This window comes from Lampetra fluviatilis, chromosome 65 (assembly GCF_964198595.1).
Source record: "Lampetra fluviatilis chromosome 65, kcLamFluv1.1, whole genome shotgun sequence".
NCBI classification, from domain to species: Eukaryota; Metazoa; Chordata; class Hyperoartia; order Petromyzontiformes; family Petromyzontidae; genus Lampetra; species Lampetra fluviatilis.
The window spans coordinates 1,223,941-1,249,873 of NC_136339.1; the positions used below are offsets into that span (position 1 = coordinate 1,223,941).

General features: G+C 50.9%; 1 protein-coding gene across 1 annotated transcript; it reads left to right on the forward strand.

The window, feature by feature from the left end:
* The first annotated feature begins 5,384 nt into the window (after window positions 1-5,384).
* Window positions 5,385-23,203, forward strand: LOC144952009 (cornifelin-like). The gene is made up of 3 exons (XM_078882391.1): window positions 5,385-5,505; window positions 21,022-21,158; window positions 23,057-23,203. Exons 1-3 carry the CDS (start codon window positions 5,385-5,387, stop codon window positions 23,201-23,203), a joined length of 405 nt encoding a protein of 134 aa, XP_078738517.1.
* The last annotated feature ends 2,730 nt before the right edge of the window (window positions 23,204-25,933 follow it).

Sequence of the window (25,933 nt, forward strand, 5' to 3'; positions counted from 1 at the left end):
TTGTAAAAACGGAGGCTGACCCGGCCGGACAATCGTTTGTGCCCCAACTAGTGCCGAGCCGCCCGTTATAGCAAAATTGCAGTTCAATGCAATTTTGATTAACCCTTATTTGAATGGGCATTTTTGCAAGGAAATCGGTCCCCAACAAACAGGGCACCGCGAGGGACCTGGAAATCAAAACGGTCCCTGAAGCCGACACCCCCCCAATCGATATGTTGGCATCCACCTGGCCCACAATGCCCATACTTCCCCATTTGCCGCTATGCAAGAGTCATAAACCGGTCGCACTCTCCCCGGCGGAATGCCCAAGAGATGGAAAATGACGTCTGAGATAATGGTCGCGGACGCACTGGAGTCCACCAAAATACGCACCTCGACCCCCTGAATAGAACCAGGCACAGTGGACGACCCAGTAGCGGCCGCAACCACCCTTCGTGCCAATCTCTGCCACTGCGTCAGCGAGAGACATGGGTCAATCGGCGGCCCCCCGTTGTTAACGACACACGGACCGCGCGGCGATGGTGATGCATGAGGTGACAGGCCTTGCCGGGTGTCTGATGCGCACCGACTTGCCTGTCCTGGATGGTCCTTTCGCGTCACGTCCGTGGCCGAGGCCTCCTGCTGGGGCGGTCCCGGGATGCGAGCCCAACAATCCCTGGCAAAGCGGCCCTTACGGCCACAACGGAAACACTCCACGTCGTTTCGGCGCGCGGCACCCCCTCTGTCCCGACGCTCCCGCGTCGGCGGCCCGGACCCCAGCCCCGCTCCCCCTCGAGCAGGCCACTGGGCGGAAGCGGCCGTCAACTCCTGCGGACCCTTGTCGTCAGGAACGTAGACCGCCTTCTTAGGATCCCACCCTGTAGCACCGCCTTCGACGATGGGGCCCCCCATCCAAGCTGACACCTGTTTCCACCGTCGAAGGTTAAATTGGGCATCTAAGCACTTAGCTGCAGCACGGGACGTCAACTTATCATGGCCGCACACCGGCATGGGGATCCCCAAGTCTCTCGATAATTCCAGTATCTTGCCCAATACGAGGGGTTCCAACAAATCAGGCTCCGTCTCAGGATATGCGGCCATAGCCAGTTCCAGAATGGCGCCTCGGAATGCCATTCATCAGGCGCCCGTTGCCGCTGTACGAATCTACGATGAGCATCGTCCGGAGGCTCATACGCGTCCGCCATTTCCTCAAAGACCCCCTGTAGCGTCCTCTTCTTTTCGGCCTTGATGGAGCGGAAGAACCTGACAGACTCGTCGTCGAGAAGTGTTGGTAGGACTTCCAGGGCCTCCGCGTCCGTCCATTTGGCGAATCGTACAACCGCTTGAAAACGGCAGGCGGACGCGCTCCAATCGCCACCGATGGAGAACTCTTTAACAGTTGTTAAATGATGGCTGCGGGTCCTTGCTCCGCCGTCCTCCGTCGATGGTGACTCGTGCGGCAGCGACAAGATGGCGTCACTCCGCAACGTGTTCAAGATGGCGGCTCCCCGCGGTGGAGGGCGTAAGATGGCGGCTTCCCGCCGTTCCTCCTCGGCCACGCCCAAGATGGCGGCTTCGTGCCGCGTGGTGGAGAGGACTGACGGCGTCGGCAAGGCCCCGGCCCGCTGTTCCCCGCTGGGCCTCCCCGAAGTCGTCGCCGGCGTCACGAGGCCGCACAACTGCGTCAGCACCGCCTTAAGTGGCTCCAGCTGGGCCGTCACCTGTCGCCATCCTTCATCAGTGTCCACTTGCGCGGATGGACCCACCGAAGCGGCAACGTCCTGCAACCCCGGACCGTCGCTCATCCCAGCGTCGCTTCCCCCCTCCATCGTTGGTAGCGCCACCACTGGAGGGAGGTCGTCTTCAGAAGATGCTGCAGAAGATGGTGCAGGGACGTTCTTTCTTCTGAGCTGTTTTGACATGCCGTTTCACTTCTGACACCAGTGTAATAAAGGACTCTTTCACAGTGTCGATCTCCGTTGTCCTTTATGTGGGTTCGTGTAATCTCGCTCCCACAGCGTCCTCGCTCAGGCCCGCTTCTCCTCTGTCGATTACTCCACAGCCACCCTGCTGCTCCGTTCTGCAGCCACACTGCTGCTCCGCCCTGCAGCCACCCTGCTGCTCCGCTCTGCAGCCTCACTGCTGCTCCGCCCTGCAGCAACTCTGCTGCTCCGTTCTGCAGCCTCACTGCTGCTACGTTCTGCAGCCTCACTGCTGCTCCGCCCTGCAGCCCCACTGCTGCTCCGCTCTGAGTGCAAGTTACAGGATTAGTGGTGTAGCTGTGTGGTATAGGGTTAATGGTGTAGTTGTGTGGTATAGGGTTAGTGGTGTGGCTGTGTGGTATAGGGTTAGTGGTGTAGCTGTGTGCTATAGGGTTAGTGGTGTAGTTGTGTGGTATAGGGTTAGTGGTGTAGTTGTGTGGTATAGGGTTAGTGGTGTAGTTGTGTGGTATAGGGTTGGTGGTGTAGCTGTGTGCTATAGGGTTAGTGGTGTAGTTGTGTGGTATAGGGTTAGTGGTGTAGTTGTGTGGTATAGGGTTAGTGGTGTGGCTGTGTGGTATAGGGTTAGTGGTGTAGTTGTGTGGTATAGGGTTAGTGGTGTAGTTGTGTCGTATAGGGTTAGTGGTGTAGTTGTGTCATATAGGGTTAGTGGTGTAGTTGTGTGGTATAGGGGTTAGTGGTGTGGCTGTGTGGTATAGGGTTAGTGGTGTAGCTGTGTGCTATAGGGTTAGTGGTGTAGTTGTGCGGTATAGGGTTAGTGGTGTGGTTGTGTGGTATAGGGTTTAGTGGTGTGGCTGTGTGGTATAGGGTTAGTGGTGTAGTTGTGTGGTATAGGGTTAGTGGTGTAGCTGTGTGGTATAGGGTTTAGTGGTGTGGCTGTGTGGTATAGGGTTTAGTGGTGTGGCTGTGTGGTATAGGGTTTAGTGGTGTGGCTGTGAGGTATAGGGTTTAGTGGTGTAGTTGTGTGCTATAGGGTTAGTGGTGTGGCTGTGTCGTATAGGGTTTAGTGTGTAGTTGTGTGGTATAGGGTTTGGTGGTGTAGTTGTGTGGTATAGGGTTAGTGGTGTAGCTGTGTGGTATAGGGGTTAGTGGTGTGGCTGTGTGGTATAGGGTTAGTGGTGTAGTTGTGTGGTATAGGGTTAGTGGTGTGGTTGTGTGGTATAGGGTTTAGTGGTGTAGCTGTGTGGTATAGGGTTAGTGGTGTAGTTGTGTCGTATAGGGTTTAGTGTGTAGCTGTATGGTATAGGGTTTAGTGGTGTAGCTGTGTGGTATAGGGTTTAGTGGTGTAGCTGTGTAGTATCGGGTTTAATGGTGTAATGTAATGGTGTAGTAGTGTACACAAGTGGCATCGTGTGTACTATAGCGATATGATGATGTCGTGGAATGTATTCGTGCAGTGATGTGGTGCAGTGGTGTGCTGTATTGGTTTGGTGTACTCATGTGGTAGAGTGGTTCAGGATGTAGTGTGCTGTAGTGCACGGTGTAGTTGAGAGTGTCGTTTAGTGGTGTGGTGTTGTTGCGTGTTGTAGTGTGGCAGTGGTGTCGTGAAATGTGGTGGTCGTGTACAGCAGTGGTGTCGTGTATTGTGAGTTAATGTAATGGTGCAGTGCAATGGTTATCAACCTTGTTTGGCTCAATCTTGATTTGAAGTTTTCGTGACTGCAGGAATCCATACTCTTTGGTTATTTCGGTAAAGTCACCTAGGTAGAAAATAAAACCAAATAAATAAAATCACGACGTTTCGGGCGTAACACAAGTGTCCGTCATCAGGTGGGACAACCCCCTCCCCCCCTTGTCTTACCCAACACGGTTTTGATAAATAAATGTAACGAATGATAAACATTGTCAAAACAATTTTTTGTAAATGTTTTAATCTTGTGGGGGTTATCCGAACGAGCGAGTTACTTGCAAGCGAATACAAAAACATTCTACGGACTTTCTGCGTGCGTGACGCGATGTGTTCACGCTCGACGGTTACTCTTGGAAACCAACATTGTTTCCAATCAATGAGTTTAGAAAGGTATTTCACGTCGTTCTAGGTTACCAAACGGATTACAATGTTATCATAGTTATTTATTATTGGCAGATCCGTACAACATGATTATTCACCAATGACTCTCACGTACGATGTAATTTCACACATTTATAAATCACCTCGCGTACCACCCCCTGGGACATTGACAGGGGGTGAGGTGATGCCTCTGGTGTGGGTCAATCAGTTTCAAAGACAATGTACACATTATTAACAGAACATGTTTGTTTGCACTTTTTATCCGTAACGTGTGTGGGTAATGCAGACTTGATGCCTTGCAAAAGGTGAGCCCATTTGGTGTTTGAACAACTCGACACCATGCCTGTTTTGTTGCTAGAAAGGGTAAAATATATTCTTACGTTTGCATCACATGAGATGCAAAGTGTGAAATCACAGCCATCGAATAAGCCCAAGGATACTTTTTGGTTCTTTCGGTAAAGTCGCGTAGGTTTAAAATTTTATAAATCACGACGTTTCGGGCGCAACACAAGCGCCCTAAATGTCGTGATTTATTTTATTTTATACCTACGTGACTTTCCCGAAAGAACAAAAGAACAAAAGAGTATGGATTCCTTGCAGTCACGAAAGCTTCAAATCTATATTGATGACCAAGGATATTCGAACCACTCCTCTGAGCCTTCCCTCTAAGTCAGGCATGGTGCAAATATAACTGATGGCTGTCCACCTTAATAGGTGCCCGCTAAGCAGTACTTGACCATGCGGACAGATAGTCAATGTACACGGTGGTTCCGATTGTCTTGCGACCTCCCTCCCCATTTAAACACATTCCTGCGGAGGGAGCTGGTAGGAACGTTGGATTGCTCGGTCAATGGCCAGGGTCAATGGCGGCGTGGTGTATTCCGCAAATATTCCCGACTGTGAGGGCGGGCACAAGCCGGCGTGAGTAGGTTAAACGTTGAGTTTTATAAGGGCACCACGGGGTGACCAGCCCCTCCCCACCCAGCCCCACCCCTCCCACCCTCAACCCAGCCCAACCCTCCCCACCCAGCCCCTCCCCACTCTTCCCTCCCCACCAGCCCCTCCCTGCACGACGGACGGACGGACACAATAATCCACTGTGGGCTGGTGTAACCAGGAGGTTCCTACCAGTAATATATAAGAATCCTTTTTTTAAAGTAAGGTTTAATTTAAAACATCAATGAATATGCAAAAAGGGAAAATAAAAAAATGTAGGGGGAAATTCATTGAAGGAAGTCACAAGACATCCGGACCATCTTGTAAGTTGAATCACCGAGTGCCATGGATCTTTGTGTTGTGTATGTGGTGTCTGTGTGTGGTGTCTGTGTGTGGTGTCTGTGTGTGTTTATCTGTGTGTGGTGTCTGTGTGTAGTGTCTGTGTGTAGGATTTCGCTATGGAATTCCAGGTGCAGTACCCCGTGATCCAGCAACAGTCCGAGCTGCAAGTGACCCACGCGGTGCAGAAGATGCAGTGGTCTACCGGCATTTGCGACTGCTGTAGCGACATGGAAGTTTGTAAGCACTGGCCGGGAGTGAGGTGGATGGTGGGGGTGCACGGTGGGGGGGGGGGGGCACGGGTGGTGGGGTGGTACGCGCAGGGAATGTTTGATAGGGGGGGCTCTCCCCCTACGGGAAACAAGCCGTGAGCTGTGCCCCCTACCTCTCTCGAAGTTCATCAATGTATCAATGTCCCGGCTTCTACTGGCTCCTTATCCCCACCAAACTTCAACCATGGAATAGAACTTCGGTAGTCGCGAGCTGACTGCAACCCACCGCTCCTGGCCCACATGCAGCAAAAGACAAACATCGCCCCCCCCCCCCACAAGCCTCTAACAGGCTGCTGCTGTTGTTGTTGTGTGCAATTATTGTTTACGAGCAAAACCTATGAAGGCCGGCACGGCATACTAAACTATGAACTTTATTTTTTATTTTGACAAGGCAAGTTCCACTGAGCTCGATAGCTCTTTTTCAGAAGCGATTTGGCCATCACAAATTAAAGCACAACAAAGTGGCTTATAGCTTGGAAATATATACTGTACCAGCCAAATGCTCTAAACGCGTGATGTTGATTCTAAATGTGGAGGGGAAAATCTGAGAACCCGGAGAAAAATCCACGCGACCACGGGGTAGAGAGACACAAACTCCAAATATACAGCAGTAGCAGGCATCGTCAGGGTTGGGATCGAACCCACGACCTCCTGTATACCAGGCGAGGTAGTCAACATCTACCACGACCTCCTGTAGACCAGGCGAGGTAGTCAACATCTACCACGACCTCCTGTATACCAAGCGAGGTAGTCAACATTTCTGAGCCACCGTTGCGCCCTTAACATCTCGCCGCATAATAGGGGGGGGGGGGGCAACACCACGCCCGGTCACCCGATGTCTCTCTACCATGCCGATGTTTACACAGCGTACGTACCAGCTACTAATGATTTCAAGGCCGTCGTCATTATAGGGAAGGTCCAGAACCGCTTCAAATTTTCCCTGACACTGTTTATTGGCCGTGAGCGGGAATCAAACCACGGGTTCGTAGCGCAGCACTGCGCCACCGCTGCCCATACACACACAGAGACGACGCTGCCCTCGTATCGCCTCTAAAGACTGTTGGGGCATGTGTTGTTAGCGAGTAGAAACCATGAAAGCCGGCACGGTACACGAGGGGTTGGTATGGCAAGCACCATGCAGGTAAGGTTTGATGGGGGGGGGGGCGATGTTTACACACAGGCACCAGGTAGTCATATGAGGAGGCTGGATCGACACAAACAAACACGCCCTGAAACGCACACAAAAACACACAAAGCGCTTCGAGTCACACTCTAACCCCATCTTGTCCGGCCACAGCAGCAATAAAGTACCCCCTCCTGTTCCATGTCATCCGCTGCTCGTGTCACTGGGCCAATTGATATTAATACATTACCTACCTCTCACGCAAGTGAGTCGTCTCGCACACAGTCGCACACTTTTTTTCCCCGACAATCACTCACGGGGCAAATAAATATTAGGGCATTCGTCCATTGATAAGCAGGTTTGCCCCCACCAAAATAATTGAGGTGAAACACAATTAATAATACAATTAATAATACAATTAAAAATACAATTAATAATAGCCTCCCCTACATTTGTAATGCGCAGCAGAGGATTCACTCAACAACTCAGAATCGCCAGGAGGAATTGCATAAAAAGCAGCCAGGCGGTGGTGAGCCGTGGCTGCCAACAATGTCCAAAACTCTGCGGTCCCCTATCTATGTTAAGATGTTTTCCAGACAATTTCAGTGTTTACACGTGGGAGGAAATTGGAGTGCCCTGAGAAGATCCACACAGACAGGGCAGGTTGTGAAGTGCACGTGTTTAGTCTGTTGTCCTTCCCCCCCACCTCCGATTGGCACAGTTGGATATGTACGGTGCGAAAGAAATTCAACATAGAGGAGTCTCTCGATGATTCGCGCGAATGACTGGGAGGATGGCCGCGGATAATTCAAAATCGCGGATAATCCTAAAATATACATTTTCCACGGGTCTCTATCACGAGAAGGTTGAGTTCGGTTTAAGCACGTGACTTGTAATACATATTTCCATAAATAACAATGTATAATTGTTTTTAGATTATTAATTTGGGCTTAAAGGGAAATGCATGAGTTATGAATTTCTGTTAAAGTCTCAGGTGCGCGGTTAATCCGCAAATCGGCTAAAGTGCACGTGGATCATCCAGAGTCTGCTGTATAGTAGACATTAATATAGACATACTGCGTTCCTCTGGTGAGCTATGGGAAGGGAGTTATGCAACATCTGGGTTTGATCCACCAACCCCGCTGCCTCCGCAGTGCTGAAGCCAAACTTCCATCAGTGGAATTAAGCCAACAAACGTCTCGATGTGTTGCAGGACCCTCCTGGAAATAGCATTGAGACTCGATGAAGCTTTCTTGGTACACAAAATTAACTAAAATTGTATTCTTATTCAGATTAGTGATTATTATAATTGAGAGTGGATTGTATTAACACCTAGATAATCTCAGTCACTTGAAAGATACCCTCGTTTACATTTGACAATTGAAAAAAATGTGTGTCGTCACACGCTCCTCTACCCGACACAGCCAATTAATAAAGTTTGTCACGTGAGCAAAGGTCCAGGTTTTGTGACCACTTCAAGACCACCAATCGAGCGGTGAGCGTGTTAGAGAGTTTATCTGACGCGCATTTAAACAATCGGAGAGTTTGATGCAACGCCGATGGTGGCAGCCAGCATCGTCAGGCAATTGCCAGAATTGTAGAAATTGTCCTCCAGTCTTGAACTTCGTGGCCTTGTCCCACCGTACTACGTTTTCTTCGTCTCACTTAATGTCCCCCCCCTGCCTCGCCCACTCCGATCTCAATCTCTCCCACTCCTCACCGTTCCCCCCTCTCCTTGTGCACAATCACCATTTCCGCTCCTTTTTCCTACTTTCCCCCTTACACTGAAACAAACTTCCCCTCCACATTAAGCGAGAAGCACCTTCCTTCTCTAGTTTCCGCTCCTCCCTCAAGACCACCACCTCTGCTCCCTGGCCCATCCTTCCAACTGTAGTGGTGGTATTGACGTGCGCCGACTGTGACAGTGATGGATCACGGGGCGGCGCGGGGTGCGGGGTTGGGCACGCGTTGTGGGCGTGGTGTGGACGCGCGCGCCGGGAGTGAGAGATGACAGGGCGGCGCGGCGTGGGTGGTGAGGCACGATGAGATGTGGGAAAAGAGGATCGTAGCCAGCGCCCAGCGATTGGTCGAATAAGTGGGTGCTCGCAGCGACGTCCGCAGGTGGGGTATAAAGGGGGACGCGCGAGAGCACTCGGGGAGAGTTACCCAGTTGAAGACCCGAAGACGGAGCTGAAGGCCTAGTGCCACGAGACCCCTAGTCCCGCCGTCCTTGTGGGGACCGGGGCCCTGTGTGGCTCGGAGGCGAGGCTGTGGGACCCGGGGTCCGACGCCCCCGTGGGTCGGGCTGGGGACCCACAGTCGAGACGGATACCCCGGGCAGGGAGTGTCCCGAGTAGCTCAGTGGCGTTAGTCGCCGAGTAGCTAAGTGGATGTTGGTCATCCGAGTAGCTCAGTGGGCGTTAGTCGCCGAGTAGCTAAGTGGGTGTTTGTCACCCGAGATACTAAGTGGATGTTGGTCATCCGAGTAGCTCAGTGGGCGTTAGTCGCCAAGTAGCTAAGTGGGTGTTTGTCACCCGAGATACTAAGTGGGTGTTTGTCACCCGAGATACAAAGTAGGTGTTAGTCACCTGTAAACGAGTTTGATAAAATAAAGAGTGTGTTACCCGTGAAGTCGTCTCCCGCCGAGTTACTACATTACAACTGGTGTCAGAAGTGGGGTCCTGTCTTCAAGAAGTATGGACACAAGGAAGACTACCCGTACCCACGAGCGAGGTCGGGATGATGACGGCGTACCGGGGACACCGACCTCGGGAGTAGAGGACGAGGAGTTGCCGCCGATGCAGCACTTCGGGGTGATGGCCGACGCTCCGCTTGCCTCCGACACCAGCCTCCAGGACGCGCACTCCCGGTTGGCGGAGTTGCTACTCGCCGCCGCCGCTGTCTTGGCCGACATCTCCATTCCGGCGAGCGGAAAAACGGCTGCGGGGGTCGTGGAGGAAGCGACGTTGGAGGATTCCCGCCAAAAGGCGCTTCGCGCCAAAAGTCTGGAAGTTGCCGCCGTTTTTGGGGGGCCGCCACCGATTGGCGGGAAAGACGGACGCCATGTGGCCGGACACCTCCGCGCAGCGCAGCCCACGTCATCAGCGCGCGCCGGAGCCCTCCATTTTGCGCCTGACAACCGAGCCGACATTTTACACAACTCCAGCGGAGCGCGGGAAAATCTCTCCGACGTCGACGACGATCGGGTCCTCCAGCAAAGATTGCCCGCGCTGTCGGCGTTCAAGGCGGATGGGGGCGACTGGGGAGCCTTCCAACGAAGGTTCCTCGCTCATCAGGAGATGTCGGGGTGGTCCGACACCACTGCCCTGCGTGCGTTGCCAGCGATGCTTGACGACGACGCGCTTGCAGCCTTCACATCTGCTGCAAGGTCGTCCCGCTCTACGCTCCAGGCCGCACTACACCTGATGGCGAAGGTGTTCGGGCCGCCCTCCACGTGTCGCCACCAGTTCTACGATCGGCGGAAGGTGGCTGGGGAAACGACGCTAGCCTACCGCACGGCACTACTCGCCTTGGCGGACGCAGCTTTTCCCCGCATGGATAAGGAGGGGAAGGACGCCATGGTGACGGAGCAGCTGCTGGTGTTGGCCCACGAGTTGGGGGTCCCCATCAACGTGGCAGACGAGATGGATATCTGCTCCCTGGCGATCGCCACGAGCATTCACGCGTACGAGGTCCTCAAACGCAAGCCGGGGGTCGTCTGCAAATGGGCGGGGAACGCGGCACTGGCCGCCACGATCGCCGAACCTCAGCCAGCTGCGGTGCAGGAGCAGGCCTTCGCTGCATCGCGTCCGGGGGAGTGGAGAACGGGAGGCCGTTCGCCCACACGTTCGCCCCGCAAGCTGGAGCAACCGAAACCTACGACGTCCGTCGTCTGCTACAACTGCGGCCTTCGGGGTCACGTCGCAGCCGGGTGCCGGGCCCCGCGTCAGCGCGCCACAGGACCACGTCGGGACGACGACCAGGGCCACAAGTCATCCCAACAAAACCCGGCAAGTCGCGGCACCTCACACGTTCGGTCCACAAACACGGCACATTCGGGTCGCCGCTTCGCGGTGGGGGGTTCGCGGCTGGGTGCCGGGGGTTCAATTCGGCGAGGGGGGTCCGTACGCGGCCCGCAAGCAGTCGAGTGGTCCGAATTGGCCCACAGGATCGTGGCTGCGTCGGCCGGGTCGTCCGTGGTAACGGGGTTCATTGACGGGGTTGAGGTCCGGGTGCTTGTTGACACGGGTGCGTCGGCCACCATCATCTCGGACCTTATTTATAACATTCTTCCCGTCCAAAGTAGACCCCTTCTGCCAGTAGACGTGCCATTTTATGCGGCGAATGGGGGATCCCTGGGGATCATCGGCCAGATTCGGGCGACTATTTGCATTGGTGACATTAAATTAGCGGGCCCTATTTTTGTATCATCATCGCTGGCCGTTCCCTGTTTGCTAGGTACGGACTTTTTGTCCAAAATGCCCATCAAAATTCTTATAGATCAGGCCTGCATAGAGCTTCCGTCAGGTCGGCGGGTTGCGTTCTTGTCGAGCCCTACCAAAGTGCGCACGGTTTGTGCGACGGTGCAGGCGCTGGCGACTCACACTGTACGGGTGCCCCCGGGATCGCAAATGTTAGTACCCCTTCGGTTCAGGAAGCCACTCGAGGTGGGTGCGGAGGCACAGGGGGTGCTGTTGGGGCCGTCAAACAGAGCCAGTAAGGGCCTCGACTTAGCGGTTGCTCAAACCATGGTGAGAGGGGACAGTGAGCCGTTCGTAATGGTCCTGAATACGGGGTCGCGGCCGGCCGTAATTGCGCAGGGAACGGTGCTGGCTCACGCCGCGCCGCTACCCGTTGAGGAACGGCTCGTGGCTCAAGCAGATTTCACTGTCAAGTCGCATCCTCAAAGTGATGAGGGGACTGAGTGGTTGGACTCGCTGTGTGCGGGTTCTGCTAACTTGTCCGGGGTGCAATTGGGAGCATTGAGGGGTTTGCTCATCGAGTTTGCTGACGTGTTCAGCAAACATAAGTACGATATCGGCTGCACTGACCTGTTGCGCCACCACATAGCTACAGGGGACGCGGCCCCTATTCGTCAGAATCCCTTCCGGCTCAGCCCAGCCGAGAAGGAACATGTGCAATCGGCGGTTAATGATATGTTGGCGGCCGATATCATTTCGCCCTCTTCTAGTCCGTGGGGTGCTCCTATTGTCCTAGTAAAGAAACAGGACGGGTCCTTGCGGTTTTGTGTCGATTTCCGCCGCTTAAACAAAATCTCGATGGCGGATGCGTATCCGCTCCCCAGGATGGATGAGTCGCTGGATGCCTTGGCGGGAGCGCAGTTTTTTTCCACACTCGATCTGCTTTCTGGATTTTGGCAATTGCCACTCGATAACGAGTCTAAACCTAAAACTGCTTTCCGGACACCTGGGGGCCTATTTGAATTCAACCGTTTGCCCATGGGCTTACATTCCGCTCCCGCCACGTTCCAGAGACTCATGGAATTGGTTTTGTCGGGCCTCCAATGGGATACCTGTTTGATTTATCTTGACGATATCATCGTCTTTAGTCGGACTTTCGAGGAGCACCTCCAGCGACTGAGAGCGGTGTTCCTCAGGATGCGTTCCGCTAAGCTTAAATTTAAACCGGCTAAATGTTTTCTGCTTCGGGAATCGGTCAGGTATTTGGGCCATATCGTGAGTCGTTCAGGGATCTCGACGGACCCTGCTAAGACGCATTGCGTCAGCTCATGGCCAACGCCAACCTCGGTCACGGAGGTTCGTAGTTTCATTGGTTTTGCCTCCTATTACCGTCGTTTTGTCAAGCAATTTGCCACCATAGCCAAGCCCCTGCACGCTTTGACGGCTAAGGGTGTGAGGTTTCACTGGGGGGCGGAAGAGGAGGCTGCGTTCTGCTCCCTCCGTGACGCCTTGGTGCAGGCTCCCCCCTTGTGTTACCCCGATTTCACACAACCGTTTTTGCTTGACACGGACGCCAGCAATACGGGTATCGGGGGGGTGCTCTCACAGGTGGTCGGGGGGGTTGAACGGGTGGTCGCCTACGGTAGTAGGGTTCTTTCCCCCGCAGAACAACGCTATTGCGTAACTCGTCGTGAATTGTTAGCCATTGTGTTTTTTACACAGCAATTCAGGCCGTATCTTTACGGCCGTCATTTTACGGTCCGGACGGACCATGCGGCTCTACAATACGCTATGCGCGTGGCACAGCCATCGGGCCAATTGTCCCGATGGTTGGAGGTCCTTCAAGACTACCAATTCACGACGATTTACCGAAAGGGGTTGCGACACTCAAACGCGGACGCCTTGTCGCGGTTGCCGCCGTGCACGGACTGCACATGTTTGTTGGGATCGGCGCGGTGCAAACCCCCGGTCGCCGGCACCCCGGGAGTTGCGCTCGCCGCCACTGACACCCCGGGAGAGGACGCCCCCACGGGGAGGGATTCGCTGTTGTCGTTGCCCCTCATTGAGTGGGGCCGCCTCCAGATGTCCGACAGCTCCCTACTTACGCTACGTCGGAAAGTTGGCGCTCCCGAAGAAGGGGAGGCGCGGGTCGGTTCCTGGGTGTGCAGACAGGGCCTTTTGATGAGGTGGGACAACATGTCCCGGCGTCACGTGCTCGTTGTGCCTGTTGCTATGCGGGGTAGGGTTGTTCTGGCAGCTCATGAACGGCTCATGCATCTGGGTTTTCACAAAACGCTCGCCCTACTCCAGCGAGACTATTATTGGCCGGGGATGGGTAACGACGTGGCGAATATTCTTAAGGGATGCGTAGGGTGCGCCAAAAGGAAACCGCCACCATTGGCAGCTAACCCACCGCTGCAATCCATTCAGGTTTCGCGTATAAACGAATTGGTAGCGTTGGACATCTTGGGGCCCTTTCCGGCTACACCAAGGGGAAATAGGTTCCTGCTGGTTGGCGTGGAATACTTCACCCGATGGCCTATGGCATGGCCGCTCGCCAACCAGTCGGCTGCGGCGGTGGCGGACGCCTTTGTCCAGGGTTATGTGTTGGACAATGGCGCCCCCGAACGCTTGCTGACGGATCAAGGGAAGAATTTTTCGAGCGTTTTGTTGCGCGAGGTGTGCGACCTGTTGGGTACAAAGAAAGTGCGTACTTCCCCCTACCACCCGCAGACTGACGGGATGGTTGAGCGTCTGAACAGGACGATTACGTCTATGTTGTGCCAACAGGTCTGCGACGATCAGGTTGATTGGGACTTACAGGTGCCGGGGGTACTCGCGGCCTATCGAATGGCCCCTCATGCGGCGACGGGGTTTTCCCCATTTTTTCTTATGTATGGGCGGGAGGCCGATCCGGCCATGGACGTCCAACTGGGGATTTCCCAGCCACGTGCAAAATCTAAATTGGCAGACCACATCAAATTTAATATCGCCAAATTGACTGAAGCGCGGGAGGCGGCAAGGTTGAATTCGCGGTCGCGGCAAATTGCAAACGAGAAATTGCATGAGCGGAGGGTGCATACGCATGATTGGAAACCAGGCGATAAGGCCTGGCTGCATTGTCCACATGCACCGTTGGCTACGTCCCCCAAGTTGTTGAGACCTTGGAGGGGACCGGTGGAAATTGTGCGGGTTGCACGACCCCAGAGTATACAGATTAAATGGGGGAAACGCCGTTGGTACGTGCACCCCTCCCGACTGAAGCCCTATGCGGCACCGTGTGACCCCGTTCTGTGCCGTGACGACCGGGCGTGTGATGTGACCGTCGACTCGGGGAGGGAGGTGTCGCAGGCTGATCCTCACGTGTCTCCACCTGACCCACCCCCAGGTGCCTCGGGCTTGACGGCTGCTGACCGTCGAGAGCCTGAACCCCGGGGCACGCACGAGTCCTCGATGCCTGGCCGATGTCTTCCTGAACCGCCGGCACCACCGGACGTTCAACCGCGTCTGGTGCCGTACGACGGACCGGCAAGGCGGACTCGGGCTAGGTCTCAACAATTTTCATGAAGACGTTTTTTCTCTACACCGAGCTCGCCCGGTGTTCCCCTCTGCCGGGGTAATGTCCCGTTGTAGGGACGCTCGGAAGAAAAAGGGGACACTGCACGAGTCGAAAGAAAAAAAAAAAAATTTCCATTTATTTTCCTTTTTGCATACACATTGCTATTGTCACTCGCCGGTTTGTATATATTGTTCTATTGTCGCGGTGGCATTGGTTGAGGGTTGCGGATGGTAGTGTTCGCGTCGTGTTGTGTTGTTAGGTTAGTTGTTGTTCTTGTTGTTGTGTTGTGTTACGGGGCACACAGGGGGGTTTGTATATTTTTATAGCAGCCGGGGCGGCTGTGAGCTATGTGGTAGGGGGTGATGTAGTGGTGGTATTGACGTGCGCCGACTGTGACAGTGATGGATCACGGGGCGGCGCGGGGTGCGGGGTTGGGCACGCGTTGTGGGCGTGGTGTGGACGCGCGCGCCGGGAGTGAGAGATGACAGGGCGGCGCGGCGTGGGTGGTGAGGCACGATGAGATGTGGGAAAAGAGGATCGTAGCCAGCGCCCAGCGATTGGTCGAATAAGTGGGTGCTCGCAGCGACGTCCGCAGGTGGGGTATAAAGGGGGACGCGCGAGAGCACTCGGGGAGAGTTACCCAGTTGAAGACCCGAAGACGGAGCTGAAGGCCTAGTGCCACGAGACCCCTAGTCCCGCCGTCCTTGTGGGGACCGGGGCCCTGTGTGGCTCGGAGGCGAGGCTGTGGGACCCGGGGTCCGACGCCCCCGTGGGTCGGGCTGGGGACCCACAGTCGAGACGGATACCCCGGGCAGGGAGTGTCCCGAGTAGCTCAGTGGCGTTAGTCGCCGAGTAGCTAAGTGGATGTTGGTCATCCGAGTAGCTCAGTGGGCGTTAGTCGCCGAGTAGCTAAGTGGGTGTTTGTCACCCGAGATACTAAGTGGATGTTGGTCATCCGAGTAGCTCAGTGGGCGTTAGTCGCCAAGTAGCTAAGTGGGTGTTTGTCACCCGAGATACTAAGTGGGTGTTTGTCACCCGAGATACAAAGTAGGTGTTAGTCACCTGTAAACGAGTTTGATAAAATAAAGAGTGTGTTACCCGTGAAGTCGTCTCCCGCCGAGTTACTACATTACACAACCATCCCGCGGCACCCCCGTAATTCCCATACCCACAAACCTCCCTCCCCATACCCCATCCCTATTCACCACATCATTTTAGCTACGCTCATTATACTACTCATAACCCTTGTAACATTCCTTAGATGAAGGCGCTATATAAATATTAGGTAAGATAATCGATTATCCGGCACCGCGCGATCATCCGGCTGCTGCTTCCAAAATTATTCAGCGGTCCCTGGCGCCTATCAGAGGAAACCGCTGAACGGCTGTGACCCAGTCCAGCGATCGGCAGCACCACGTGCGTGACGAAGAAAGAGGCTACGGTTGAATTCAGTGTTAAATATGATATAGAGTACATTATACACTATACATACAACTTAAACGATGAAAATACTGCACGTATAGATATCACCCTATGCTGCAGAGTCTTCGAGATTGGAATTTAAGTCTGGTACAGTAATATAGTCACTTTTCAAAGGAGGATATTTATTTTGTGGATTTGTTTATTTATCCAAATTTCATATGGTAAACAAATTTAAAACAAAAAATAACCGATACAAAACACCCAAGAATATGTAAAAATAAGCTGTTTTAAATGTTAATGATGTGGCGATTATCTTGCGTTTTTGAAAATCCGGCGCCACCTCCCCCCCGAAGTTGCTTAATAATCGATGCTCTACTCTATGATTATTTTTTTGTTATTTGCTGTGGGATATGAAGAGACAAAAGGGAAGCCCGCGTGTAAAGAAAAGAAGAGGGTGTTTGAGGCTGGGGGATGCTCAGGAGAGAAATGCATTCGGCCATATTTGTCTTAATCAGAATTAGAATCAGGATATTTCTTCTGCAGGAGGAATCCGATGAGCTATGAAGCTCTTTATTCCACAGATATCCTGTCGGGGCGCGAGGTCAGAACGTTTTTTTTTTCTGGCGCCCCATGCCTCACCCCTAAAGCAACCGGAAAATCGATCATCTCCTGCACGTGGTGCGATGTCATCAATGTGCATCAGCAAACTGCCCTCTACTTACCGGGGTCAGAACACTCGAGGCATAATTGGAAGCTAGTGAGGTCAAACCCTCGTTGGATTAGCTCATGCACAACATCATCATCATCTCTGTGGAGCCGCTAAAATGCGTAGCGAACTAAAAACCAAAAAAAATCAGTAACCAGGAGTTGCCCACAAGAGCGACTGGTCCCCAACATGCTAAACGTGGAATTTCCAACACCATCCTTGATGATCCCAAAACCTCGTCTTCAATGAACTCTCCTCTCCCGTCTCCCACGCTCGTTTGGCTCGTGTCGCGTTATGACCGAGGCTCACTTTGGTTGGCGGTGGGGTGTCACTGCATCCCCCACTCAGTCAATCCAAAGACTCGCGACCTCGCGTGGTGCTTTTATCGTCGTTGCTCTACCAGCCCGGACACAGATGGTGCAAACGCCAGAAGCCACCGTTTGCTGTATATTTGGTGTTGACTGTTATGTTATCCAACTCTCTGTTGTATTACATTTCATTTTTAAGTATACTAGATTTGTGTTTCTGTTTCATTTATACCTGATGATGATTGCTTGTGTTGCAATCGAAACGTCGTATGCTAGTATTTATTTAATTATTTTATCTTTATAAGTGACTTTACCGAAAGAACCAAAGAGTGTATATTTGGAGTTTGCGTGTCTCTCTCCCCGTGGTCTCGTGGATTTTTCTTCGGTTCCTTCAGGTTTTCCTTCCACATTTAGAATCAACATCACGCGTTTAGAGCATTTGGCTTGAATACATTTCACACATAATCCGTAAACCACTTTGTTTTGTGTGATGGTCAGTGTCGCTTCTGAAAAAGAGCTACATAGCAGCTCAGTGGGGCCTTACCTGGTAGTAACATACATAATTTATTATATTATGGATTCACAAAAAACTCTTATTATTTATATTATGCATAAAAACCTCTTATGGATAAATACAAAGTTGTTACAGCTCATCAGACAAACCAGGCGTAAGCACGAGGACGACGAGATAAGGAGTGTATCCAACGTAGGCCTCTTATCTCACACCCTACTTGGCCTTGGTCCAATAATCTCTGGCGTCATTGTGATGATAAAAAACAGCCAAGTGAGCTGTTTTGCGGCTGTGGGCATGCCGCCTTCTCCAGGCATGTATTGTCTTCGTTGCTGCATGCTCACGAACGAAATACCTGCTGCCAGTGGTGAAACCTGTAAACGATTAACATGCTCTAATGTCCAGTATTGCTATCTTTATATTGGGGGGAGGGTGTTATCATTCAGTTTGCGTCAAAGAACGGATCACCTGTCATGTAATCTTATCTTGCCAGGTCTTTGTAAGGCTTGAGCCTTTTGCCAGTTACGGGGTTAGTCGGAAATCAATTAAGCTGTGGAGTTTAAAGGTGGACCAGTCACGCAACATTGGAAGAAAGTAGCAAAGTTGCGTGCAACGCGAAAGTTGCAGTGGCTTTACTTTGGAGAGATACATTCTACTACGGGTGGTTCAGTTTCATTTATTTGGTATAGCCCTGTGAGTCATTCGGCTCTTGAATCGGGAGCACTTGGCTCCTGATCGGAAGGAGGCAAGTGCACATCCCGCCTAGGAATCAACTCCGTCGATCATCACAATAACAATCCTCATCATCGTCGTCTTCGTCATCATCCTCATCGGGTTTCTCAACCATTGTTGGGTTGCCACCTGTAATGAGTTTGCAGCCAAAAAGTCCAGGAATTGGGATCTCCGTTCAGGACGCGTGATAACCCGTCCAGGAGTTATCGTGCGTCTTTGCTTTCATGCCGGCCCCATCGATCTAGGATTTCCTCAAACGGGGTGGATCGCGCAACTTGATGCCGCTCTATTGATACGATGATAGCCAGGGTGGCTTAATCATCGGGCTTTGCCCATGGTAGACCGCAGGGTATTTTAATTGAACATAAAAATCGAATAATTGTTCTTAACATGTTTATCTGTTGATTCGGGTGGCCCCTTGTAACGCTGCCACATCACACCCCCTCCCCCAATAATTACGCCATTGGGCACCACCAAACAATGACCCAATCTTTGCAGGGCCCTCATTAGGGGCCGTCCATAAATGACGCCACGCACTTGGGGGTATCAGACATTTGTGACGATGTGTGACGAGGGGGGGGGGGGAGGTTGAGAAATGTGACGTCACATCAAAATGCGCAACTTTAAATAAATATAGACAACAAGTTCTCCTTAATTAAATATACTTTTTAATCAATGTTTTTTCCTACAACATCAGAGTGCAGCGCCACATTAAATACGCACTACAATGAAAATAGTTTAAAGCAATTTGAAGCATGTTTTATTTGGGGGGGGGGGCAGAGCTTAGTGACGTCATATTGAGGGGGGTATGACTTTTTGTGACGCCCTATGAAGAGGGGGGGGGGGGGAATCCAAAAATCGTCCAAAATCGTGTGACGTTATAGTAGAACTCATCTCAACGAGCACCCCTGTTAACGACTAATCGTTTAACGACGGGCCTCGAAAGAGCCTAATGTGTAGTGTATAGTAGTGTAGTGTATAGTCATGTAGTGTATAGTGTAGTGCACAATGTAGTGTATAGTAGTGTAGTATATAGTCGCGTATAAAATTTAAATGTATAGCGTAGTGTTTAGTAGTGTATATTGTAGTGTATAGTCGTGTAGTGTATCGTGTAGTGGATAATAGTGTAGTGTATAGTAGTGTAGCATATAGTCATGTCGTGTAACGTGTAGTGTATAGTAGTGTAGTGTATAGTAGTGGAGTGTATAGTGTAGTGTTTAGTAGTGTATAGTCGTGGAGTGTATAGTGTAGTGTATAGTGTAGTGTATAGTAGTGTAGTGTTTAGTAGTGTAGTGTATAGTGTGGTGTATAGTGTAGTGTATAGTAGTGTAGTGTATAGTGTAGTGTATAGTGTAGTGTATAGTAGTGTAGTGTATAGTGTAGTGTATAGTAATGTAGTGTATAGTAGTGTATAGTAGTGTAGTGTATAGTGTAGTGTATAGTAGTGTGGTGTATAGTAGTGTCGAGTAGAACCCATTAAAACGAGCACCCCTGTTAAGGACTAATCGCTTAACAACGTTCCTCTATAGAGCAGAGGTGGGACAAAGTCATTGTTATGCAAGTCCAAGTCGAGTCGCAAGTCATCAAATTCATGACTCGAGTCTGACTCGAGTCCAAGTCACATGACTCGAGTCCACTTCTCATAGGTGGGACAAAGTCATTGTTATGCAAGTCCAAGTCGAGTCGCAAGTCATCAAATTCATGACTCGAGTCTGACTCGAGTCCAAGTCACATGACTCGAGTCCACACCTCTGCTATAGAGCCCAATGTGTAGTGTATAGTGTAGTGTATAGTAGTGTATAGTAATGTAGTATATAGTGTAGTTTATTCATAATCAACGTTTTTGGGTTAAATCGCAAATTGCCCGATGATGCTAAATGCAATTACCAGCGAAACGTCGTACTAAAAAATTGTAAATGTTGTGGTTTCACGCTTCAACACACCGGTGGGCTAATGCAGTGAACTTTTTGTCTTTTGTCAACGTGACACTTTTTTTTTGCTGATTGGCCGTGTCGGGTGGTGGAGGGTTACGACACATTTATAAATAACGAGATCTAACCCAAAAACGTTGATTATGTATAGTAGTGTTGTATACAGTAGAGTAGTGTTTAGTAGTGTAAAGTAGAACCCTTCTTATCGAGCACCCCTGTTAACGACTAATCGTTAAAGATGGACCTCCATAGAGCCTAATGTGTAGTGTATAGCGTAGTGTATAGTAGTGTATAGTGTAGTGCCTCCAAAGAGCCTAATGTGTAGTGTATAGCGTAGTGTATAGTAGTGTATAGCGTAGTGTATAGTAGTGTATAGTATAGTGCATTCATATAGCCCAATGTGTTCACGTAGTGATCATTCCCCTGTTAAAGACGGGCTGTTGTAGGTACGGTAAATATTTAATAATGCATTGATTAACCACGTTTATTTTAGTATGATGCGTTAATGTTGTTGTTAGTATCTTTATGTATTAATATCCATTGTTTAAATATTATGAAGTACGTTTTTTGGGTGAAAAAGGGTAACTCGATGCTATCGGAACGAATAAAGCCTTTAAGTTGCATTTTCTTGAGTCGCTTAACGACCGATTCACTTAACGACCAGTTTCATGGAACCAATTACCGTCGCTAAGAGGAGGGGCTCTACTGTCGGGCCAATTAACGAGCGTTGGTGTGGACTCTGCTGTGACGATGCCGTTGCTGCGTGCCCAGGTCTCTGCGGCACCTTCTGCATGCCCTGCCTCCACTGCCTGATGGCCAAGGGCTTTGGCGATTGCATCTGTTTGCCCCTCCTGCCCGGCAGCTCCGTGGCGCTGAGAACCGCCATACGTGAGCGCTACCACATCCAGGTGAGGAGACGCCAGCTCAGCGGTGAGCTCTTGTCGACGGGGGCCCTGTCACTGACTTATTGCACGTGTCCTGTGATCTGGCTACTGTCGAGGCGAAGATTTGATGGATCGCATGTGCACAGCTGTTGGGAAATAACTTATCTTATTCCCGTGGGCATCTTCGAGCGAGAGCCATAGCCTGCGTGTGCCAGGATAAAGTGCTACAAGAGGACCCACCGACTGGAATATTGCACGTGTCCTATGTTCCGGGCCACCATCGACGCGAGGGTGTGATGAGTCTCAAGCTCACAGGTGTTTGGGAAACAACGTTAGTCTATGGGCGTCGAGCAGGAGCCGTGCCCTGGCATTTTCTAGGAGAAGGCGGTACAGCAACAATGTCCACATTGGAATACGTGGAGTTCCAACTCCACGTATTCCGTATGTATGTGGATAGAGTCTTTTTTTTATCTCTGCCCCCCTGGCACGTGAGGGTATTTCTCCAGGCTGTCCGGTTTCCTCTCACACATTAGCACTCATTAATTGGCCAATAACACCGTGATATGTAGAGGGCCGCAGAGCTTGGAGTAATAGTTGGTGGCTTCTGCTATTGCCTTCCTGCTGGTGTGTGGTTCCTCCTCCTTGCGCCCCTGATTTGCCTTCTCCCCCCCTCTCTCTCACTCCGAGAGCGAGCCGCGTCCTGCGCCTGTCGCTAAACGATTCGTCGTAAGCAGCGGTGCTACACTATATACTACACTACTATAAACTTGATTTGAAGCTGTCGTGACTGCAGGAATTGCTCTTTGGTTCTTTCGGTAAAGTCACGTAGAAAGAAAATAAATTCAATAATAGAGCACGACGTTTCGATTGCAACACAAGCAGTCGTAATCAGGTAGAACTAAATTTGAGAGAGAGACAGAATATAGACACGGAGACACACAGACAAACACACAAGCAAAGAGAGTCAACACAGAGACATACAGAAAGAGACACAACATAGACACACACTACTATACACTACACTGTACACTACACATTGGGCTCTATGGAGACCCGTCGTTAAGCGATTAGTCCTTAACAAGGGTGGTCGTTGAGAGGGGTTATACTCGACATCCGTCGGGAACCAGCGGCCAGGAAATGTAGAAAAGAAGGACTTCACGCGCAACCATTGTTTAGTTGTTGTCGTAATCATTGGACGGAATCATTGCTGTGGAGGATATAAAATGCAACGAAAGAGATGAGCGGGGCATCAACCCTCTTGCCTCCGCATTGACAAAAAAAATTTAACTCAAAAGTACTTCTCACGAATCGAATCAGCCGCACACACGGATGATTGCTCCACGTCACGCGCAGTGCGTACACATCAGCACTGGGGAGACAAAGGCGGCCAGGCGTGGTGGTGGCCACCCACCCCTTCGTTGCTCCGCTAACACCATTTGCCCCGACGGTTTGTTAAGGGGCCGTCCATAAATAACGTCACGTGATTTTGGACGATTTTTGACCCCCCCCCCCCTTCGTCACACGGCATCACAAAAAGTCAGACCCCCCCTCAAATATGACGTCACAAAGCTCTGCCCCCCCCCCCAAAAAAATATATAACATGCTTCAAATCGCTATAAACTATTGTTATTGTAGTGCGTATTTAATGTGGCGCTGCACTCTGATGTTTTTGGAGAAAACATTTGCTAAAGCGTCGATTTAATTAAGTAGAACGTATTGTCTATATTTATTTAAAGTTGCGCATTTTGATGTGACGTCACATTTCTCAAACCCCCCCCCCCCCTCGTCACACATCGTCACAAATGTCTGACTCCCCCCCCTCGCTAGGTGCGTGACGTTATTTATGGACTGCCCCTAAGGCCATAACAGGGGATCTTTGTCTCCGTTTAATTTTATGTTTGTTCATGAATTTTGTGTTCCAGGGCTCCATATGTGAAGACTGCGCGATGCACATCTTCTGCTTCTGCTGCATCTCGTGTCAGATGGCGCGAGAGATCAAACTCCACACGAAGCAGCCCGGCCCCATGCAGATCGTGAGAACCGCCGTCATCGATGAGCAGAAGCAGTAGCATCCAGAGTAGTAGCTACAGCAGTAGCAGCAGCAGACACAGTAGTAGATACAAGCAGTAGCAGCAGCAGTAGCAACAGTAGTAGATACAGCAGTAGCAGCAGTAACCACAGTAGTAGATACAGCAGTAGCAGCAGCAGTAGCCACAGTAGTAGATACAACAGTAGCAACAGCAGTAGCCACAGTAGTAGCTACAGCAGTATCAACAGTAGTAGATACAGCAGTAGCAGCAGCAGTACCCACAGTAGTAGATACAGCAGTAGCCACAGCAGTAACCACAGTAGTAGATACCACACTAGCAGCAGCAGTAACCACAGTAGTAGATACAGCAGCAGCCACAGCAGTAGCAACAGTAGTAGATACAGCAGTATCAGCAGCAGTAACCACAGTAGTAGCTACAGCAGAAGCCACAGCAGTAACCACAGCAGTCGCTACAGCAGCCACAGCAGTCGCTACAGCAGTAACTACAGCAATAGCCACAGTAGTAGCTACATCAGCATCCACAGTAGCCACAGCAGTAGCCCACCATTATTTTGAGCCGTAAAATGGATCTGGGAACTCTGTTCAAGGAATTGCTGTTGTTGTTGGCATCCCAAGTTGAATCTCACCGTATGTTGTCCTCTTTGATTTTGCGTTGGGGCATAAGCTGCTCGTGGTGGTGGTGGTGCGTGCGTGAATGTTACGGATAGACTTACATTTGGCTTACCAAACAGACGTTTTGGAATTTTATCTTAACGGGATTTAAATAGCGCATTAACCAACGTGCTTTACGGATAATTAACAACGATACAACAACAATAACGCGTGTGTGAATGTAATGGTGGGAAATGAGGTGAATGAAATAGATGAGATGAAGCAATGGGGGCGAATCTGTGGTGATGATGATTCGTCAATTCGATGAAAGCAAAATTGATGACAGTAAATAACGATGGTGAATGGATTGAATGAATTGGGTTAATGAGTGATAGCCGTGTCGTGGGTTAAATTGAGGTGCACACTGGACTTTGGAGGCAACACTATTGATTAGCTAACACTTAACATCACGAATTAAAGTGGTAGCCACCGTTCCTAACTTAGCTAACCCACGGGGGTTCTACATCACTGGACCAGGACCGCCCACCACGCTTCCTGGTCGACTAGCGGAGAGCTTCATCCCAGAGTTTCAGTTTCATGTATTTGGTATAGCCCTGTGAGCCATTCGGCTCTTGAATCGGGTGCAACCGCAACAAACAAAACATGAACAAGAAACATCTTAAAGTGACTACGCGCAAAACAAAAAAATCCAGGAAAAACAGCAAAGTCTTCCAGAAAAAGCACCATATATCAATGCTGTGTGAAAAAATTTCAGTGGCATGCAAGTCAAACAATAACAACCATAAGACAATTTATATGTAAGTTTTTAGAGATGACAAAGCAGCATATCAGAACAGCACAGAACAGCCCAGTTGTCTGTCCACACCCCGCTTATAACCACTCCGGCGTGGCCAGCTCCGCCCCAGGCCACGCGCCCCTTCCCGATCCTTCGTGAAGGCCCGAGTCCCAACCGCGTGACCCCCCTGGGGTCCCTGGCCCCCCTTTATCCAGTCACGTGTCCTGTTGGGTTCACGCAGAGTGTGTCACGGCCCGACACGACCCCGTGACACCTGCCTACAGCCCCCATATCGAGGCAATGCAGTAGTGTCGTTCTACTACACTACATCCGTATAAATAGAACAATCATTATTATTCTGACAGTAGATGATGTGTGAGCATGACGACTTTGATTGAATGAATTGGGTGGGGGCGAGAAGAGAGAGAAATGGCGAAGGCGTGGATTGAGCACAAGGTGGGTCGTGCAGTCAGTGAGTGCCTACGAAGGCCGCCACGTTGAGATCTGTGCCTAAGCGATGACGAGTGTGTGTGCGTGACGTCTGTGTGCGTGACGACTGCGCGATGACGAGTGTGTGTGCGTGACGAGTGTGTGTGCGTGACGAGTGTGTGTGTGTGACGACTGTGTGCGTGACGACTGTGTGTGCGTGCTTGGGGAGCGGTGGTGTCGTGGTCAGCGCTACGCTGCGCTACGAACCCGGCGACCCGATTTCGATTCCCGCTCGCGGCCAACACCGTTGGCGATTATCTGAACCGGTCCCGGGCCTCCCCTATGTCGACTCAGCCTCAAATGAGTACCTGGTGTGGGGAAACAAAGGCGGCCGGGCATGGTGTTGGCCAACCACGCCCTCGTGTGTCATGCCGTACTCGTTAACTGCACTTGCCTCAACAGACTGTTGAGGGCTATAGGGGGGGATCTTTGCCTTTCATTACTGTGTGATGTTTGGAGTGCATACGATTTCATAAATAAATAAAAAGATTCTGATCTGATAAATACATTGAACCTTGCCTGTGTTGGATCGATTTTGTTTTGTCAATCGATTTGCACCGCGCACAATTGCCAGAAACGCGAAGCAGCCAGCAACAAGAAGCCCTATCAAAGTTGTAATACAGTTTTTGTATTATTATTTTTATTCATCGATTCGTGTTGAAGTGTTCATACGTGGGTGGAGCGGCCAGTGGTGACTCCAGTTTGATTTAATTCTGGCCGCACGGCTAACATCTCCCGAATGTTCTGCGTTAAACATCGCCAATACTATATTCTTTTGTTCTTTCGGTATAGTCACGTAGGTGAAAAAATAATAAAATAAAATAATAAAATTCAATCACGACGTTTCGATTGCAACACAAGCAACCACAGCAA

Coding starts and splice junctions, on each gene's coding strand:
- LOC144952009 (XM_078882391.1), top strand. CDS start 5,385: ATGGAATTCCAGGTGCAGTACCCCGTGATCCAGCAACAGTCCGAGCTG. Junction 5,506..21,021: donor CTGTAGCGACATGGAAGTTT/GTAAGCACTGGC, acceptor CTGCGTGCCCAG/GTCTCTGCGGCACCTTCTGC. Junction 21,159..23,056: donor GTGAGCGCTACCACATCCAG/GTGAGGAGACGC, acceptor TTTGTGTTCCAG/GGCTCCATATGTGAAGACTG.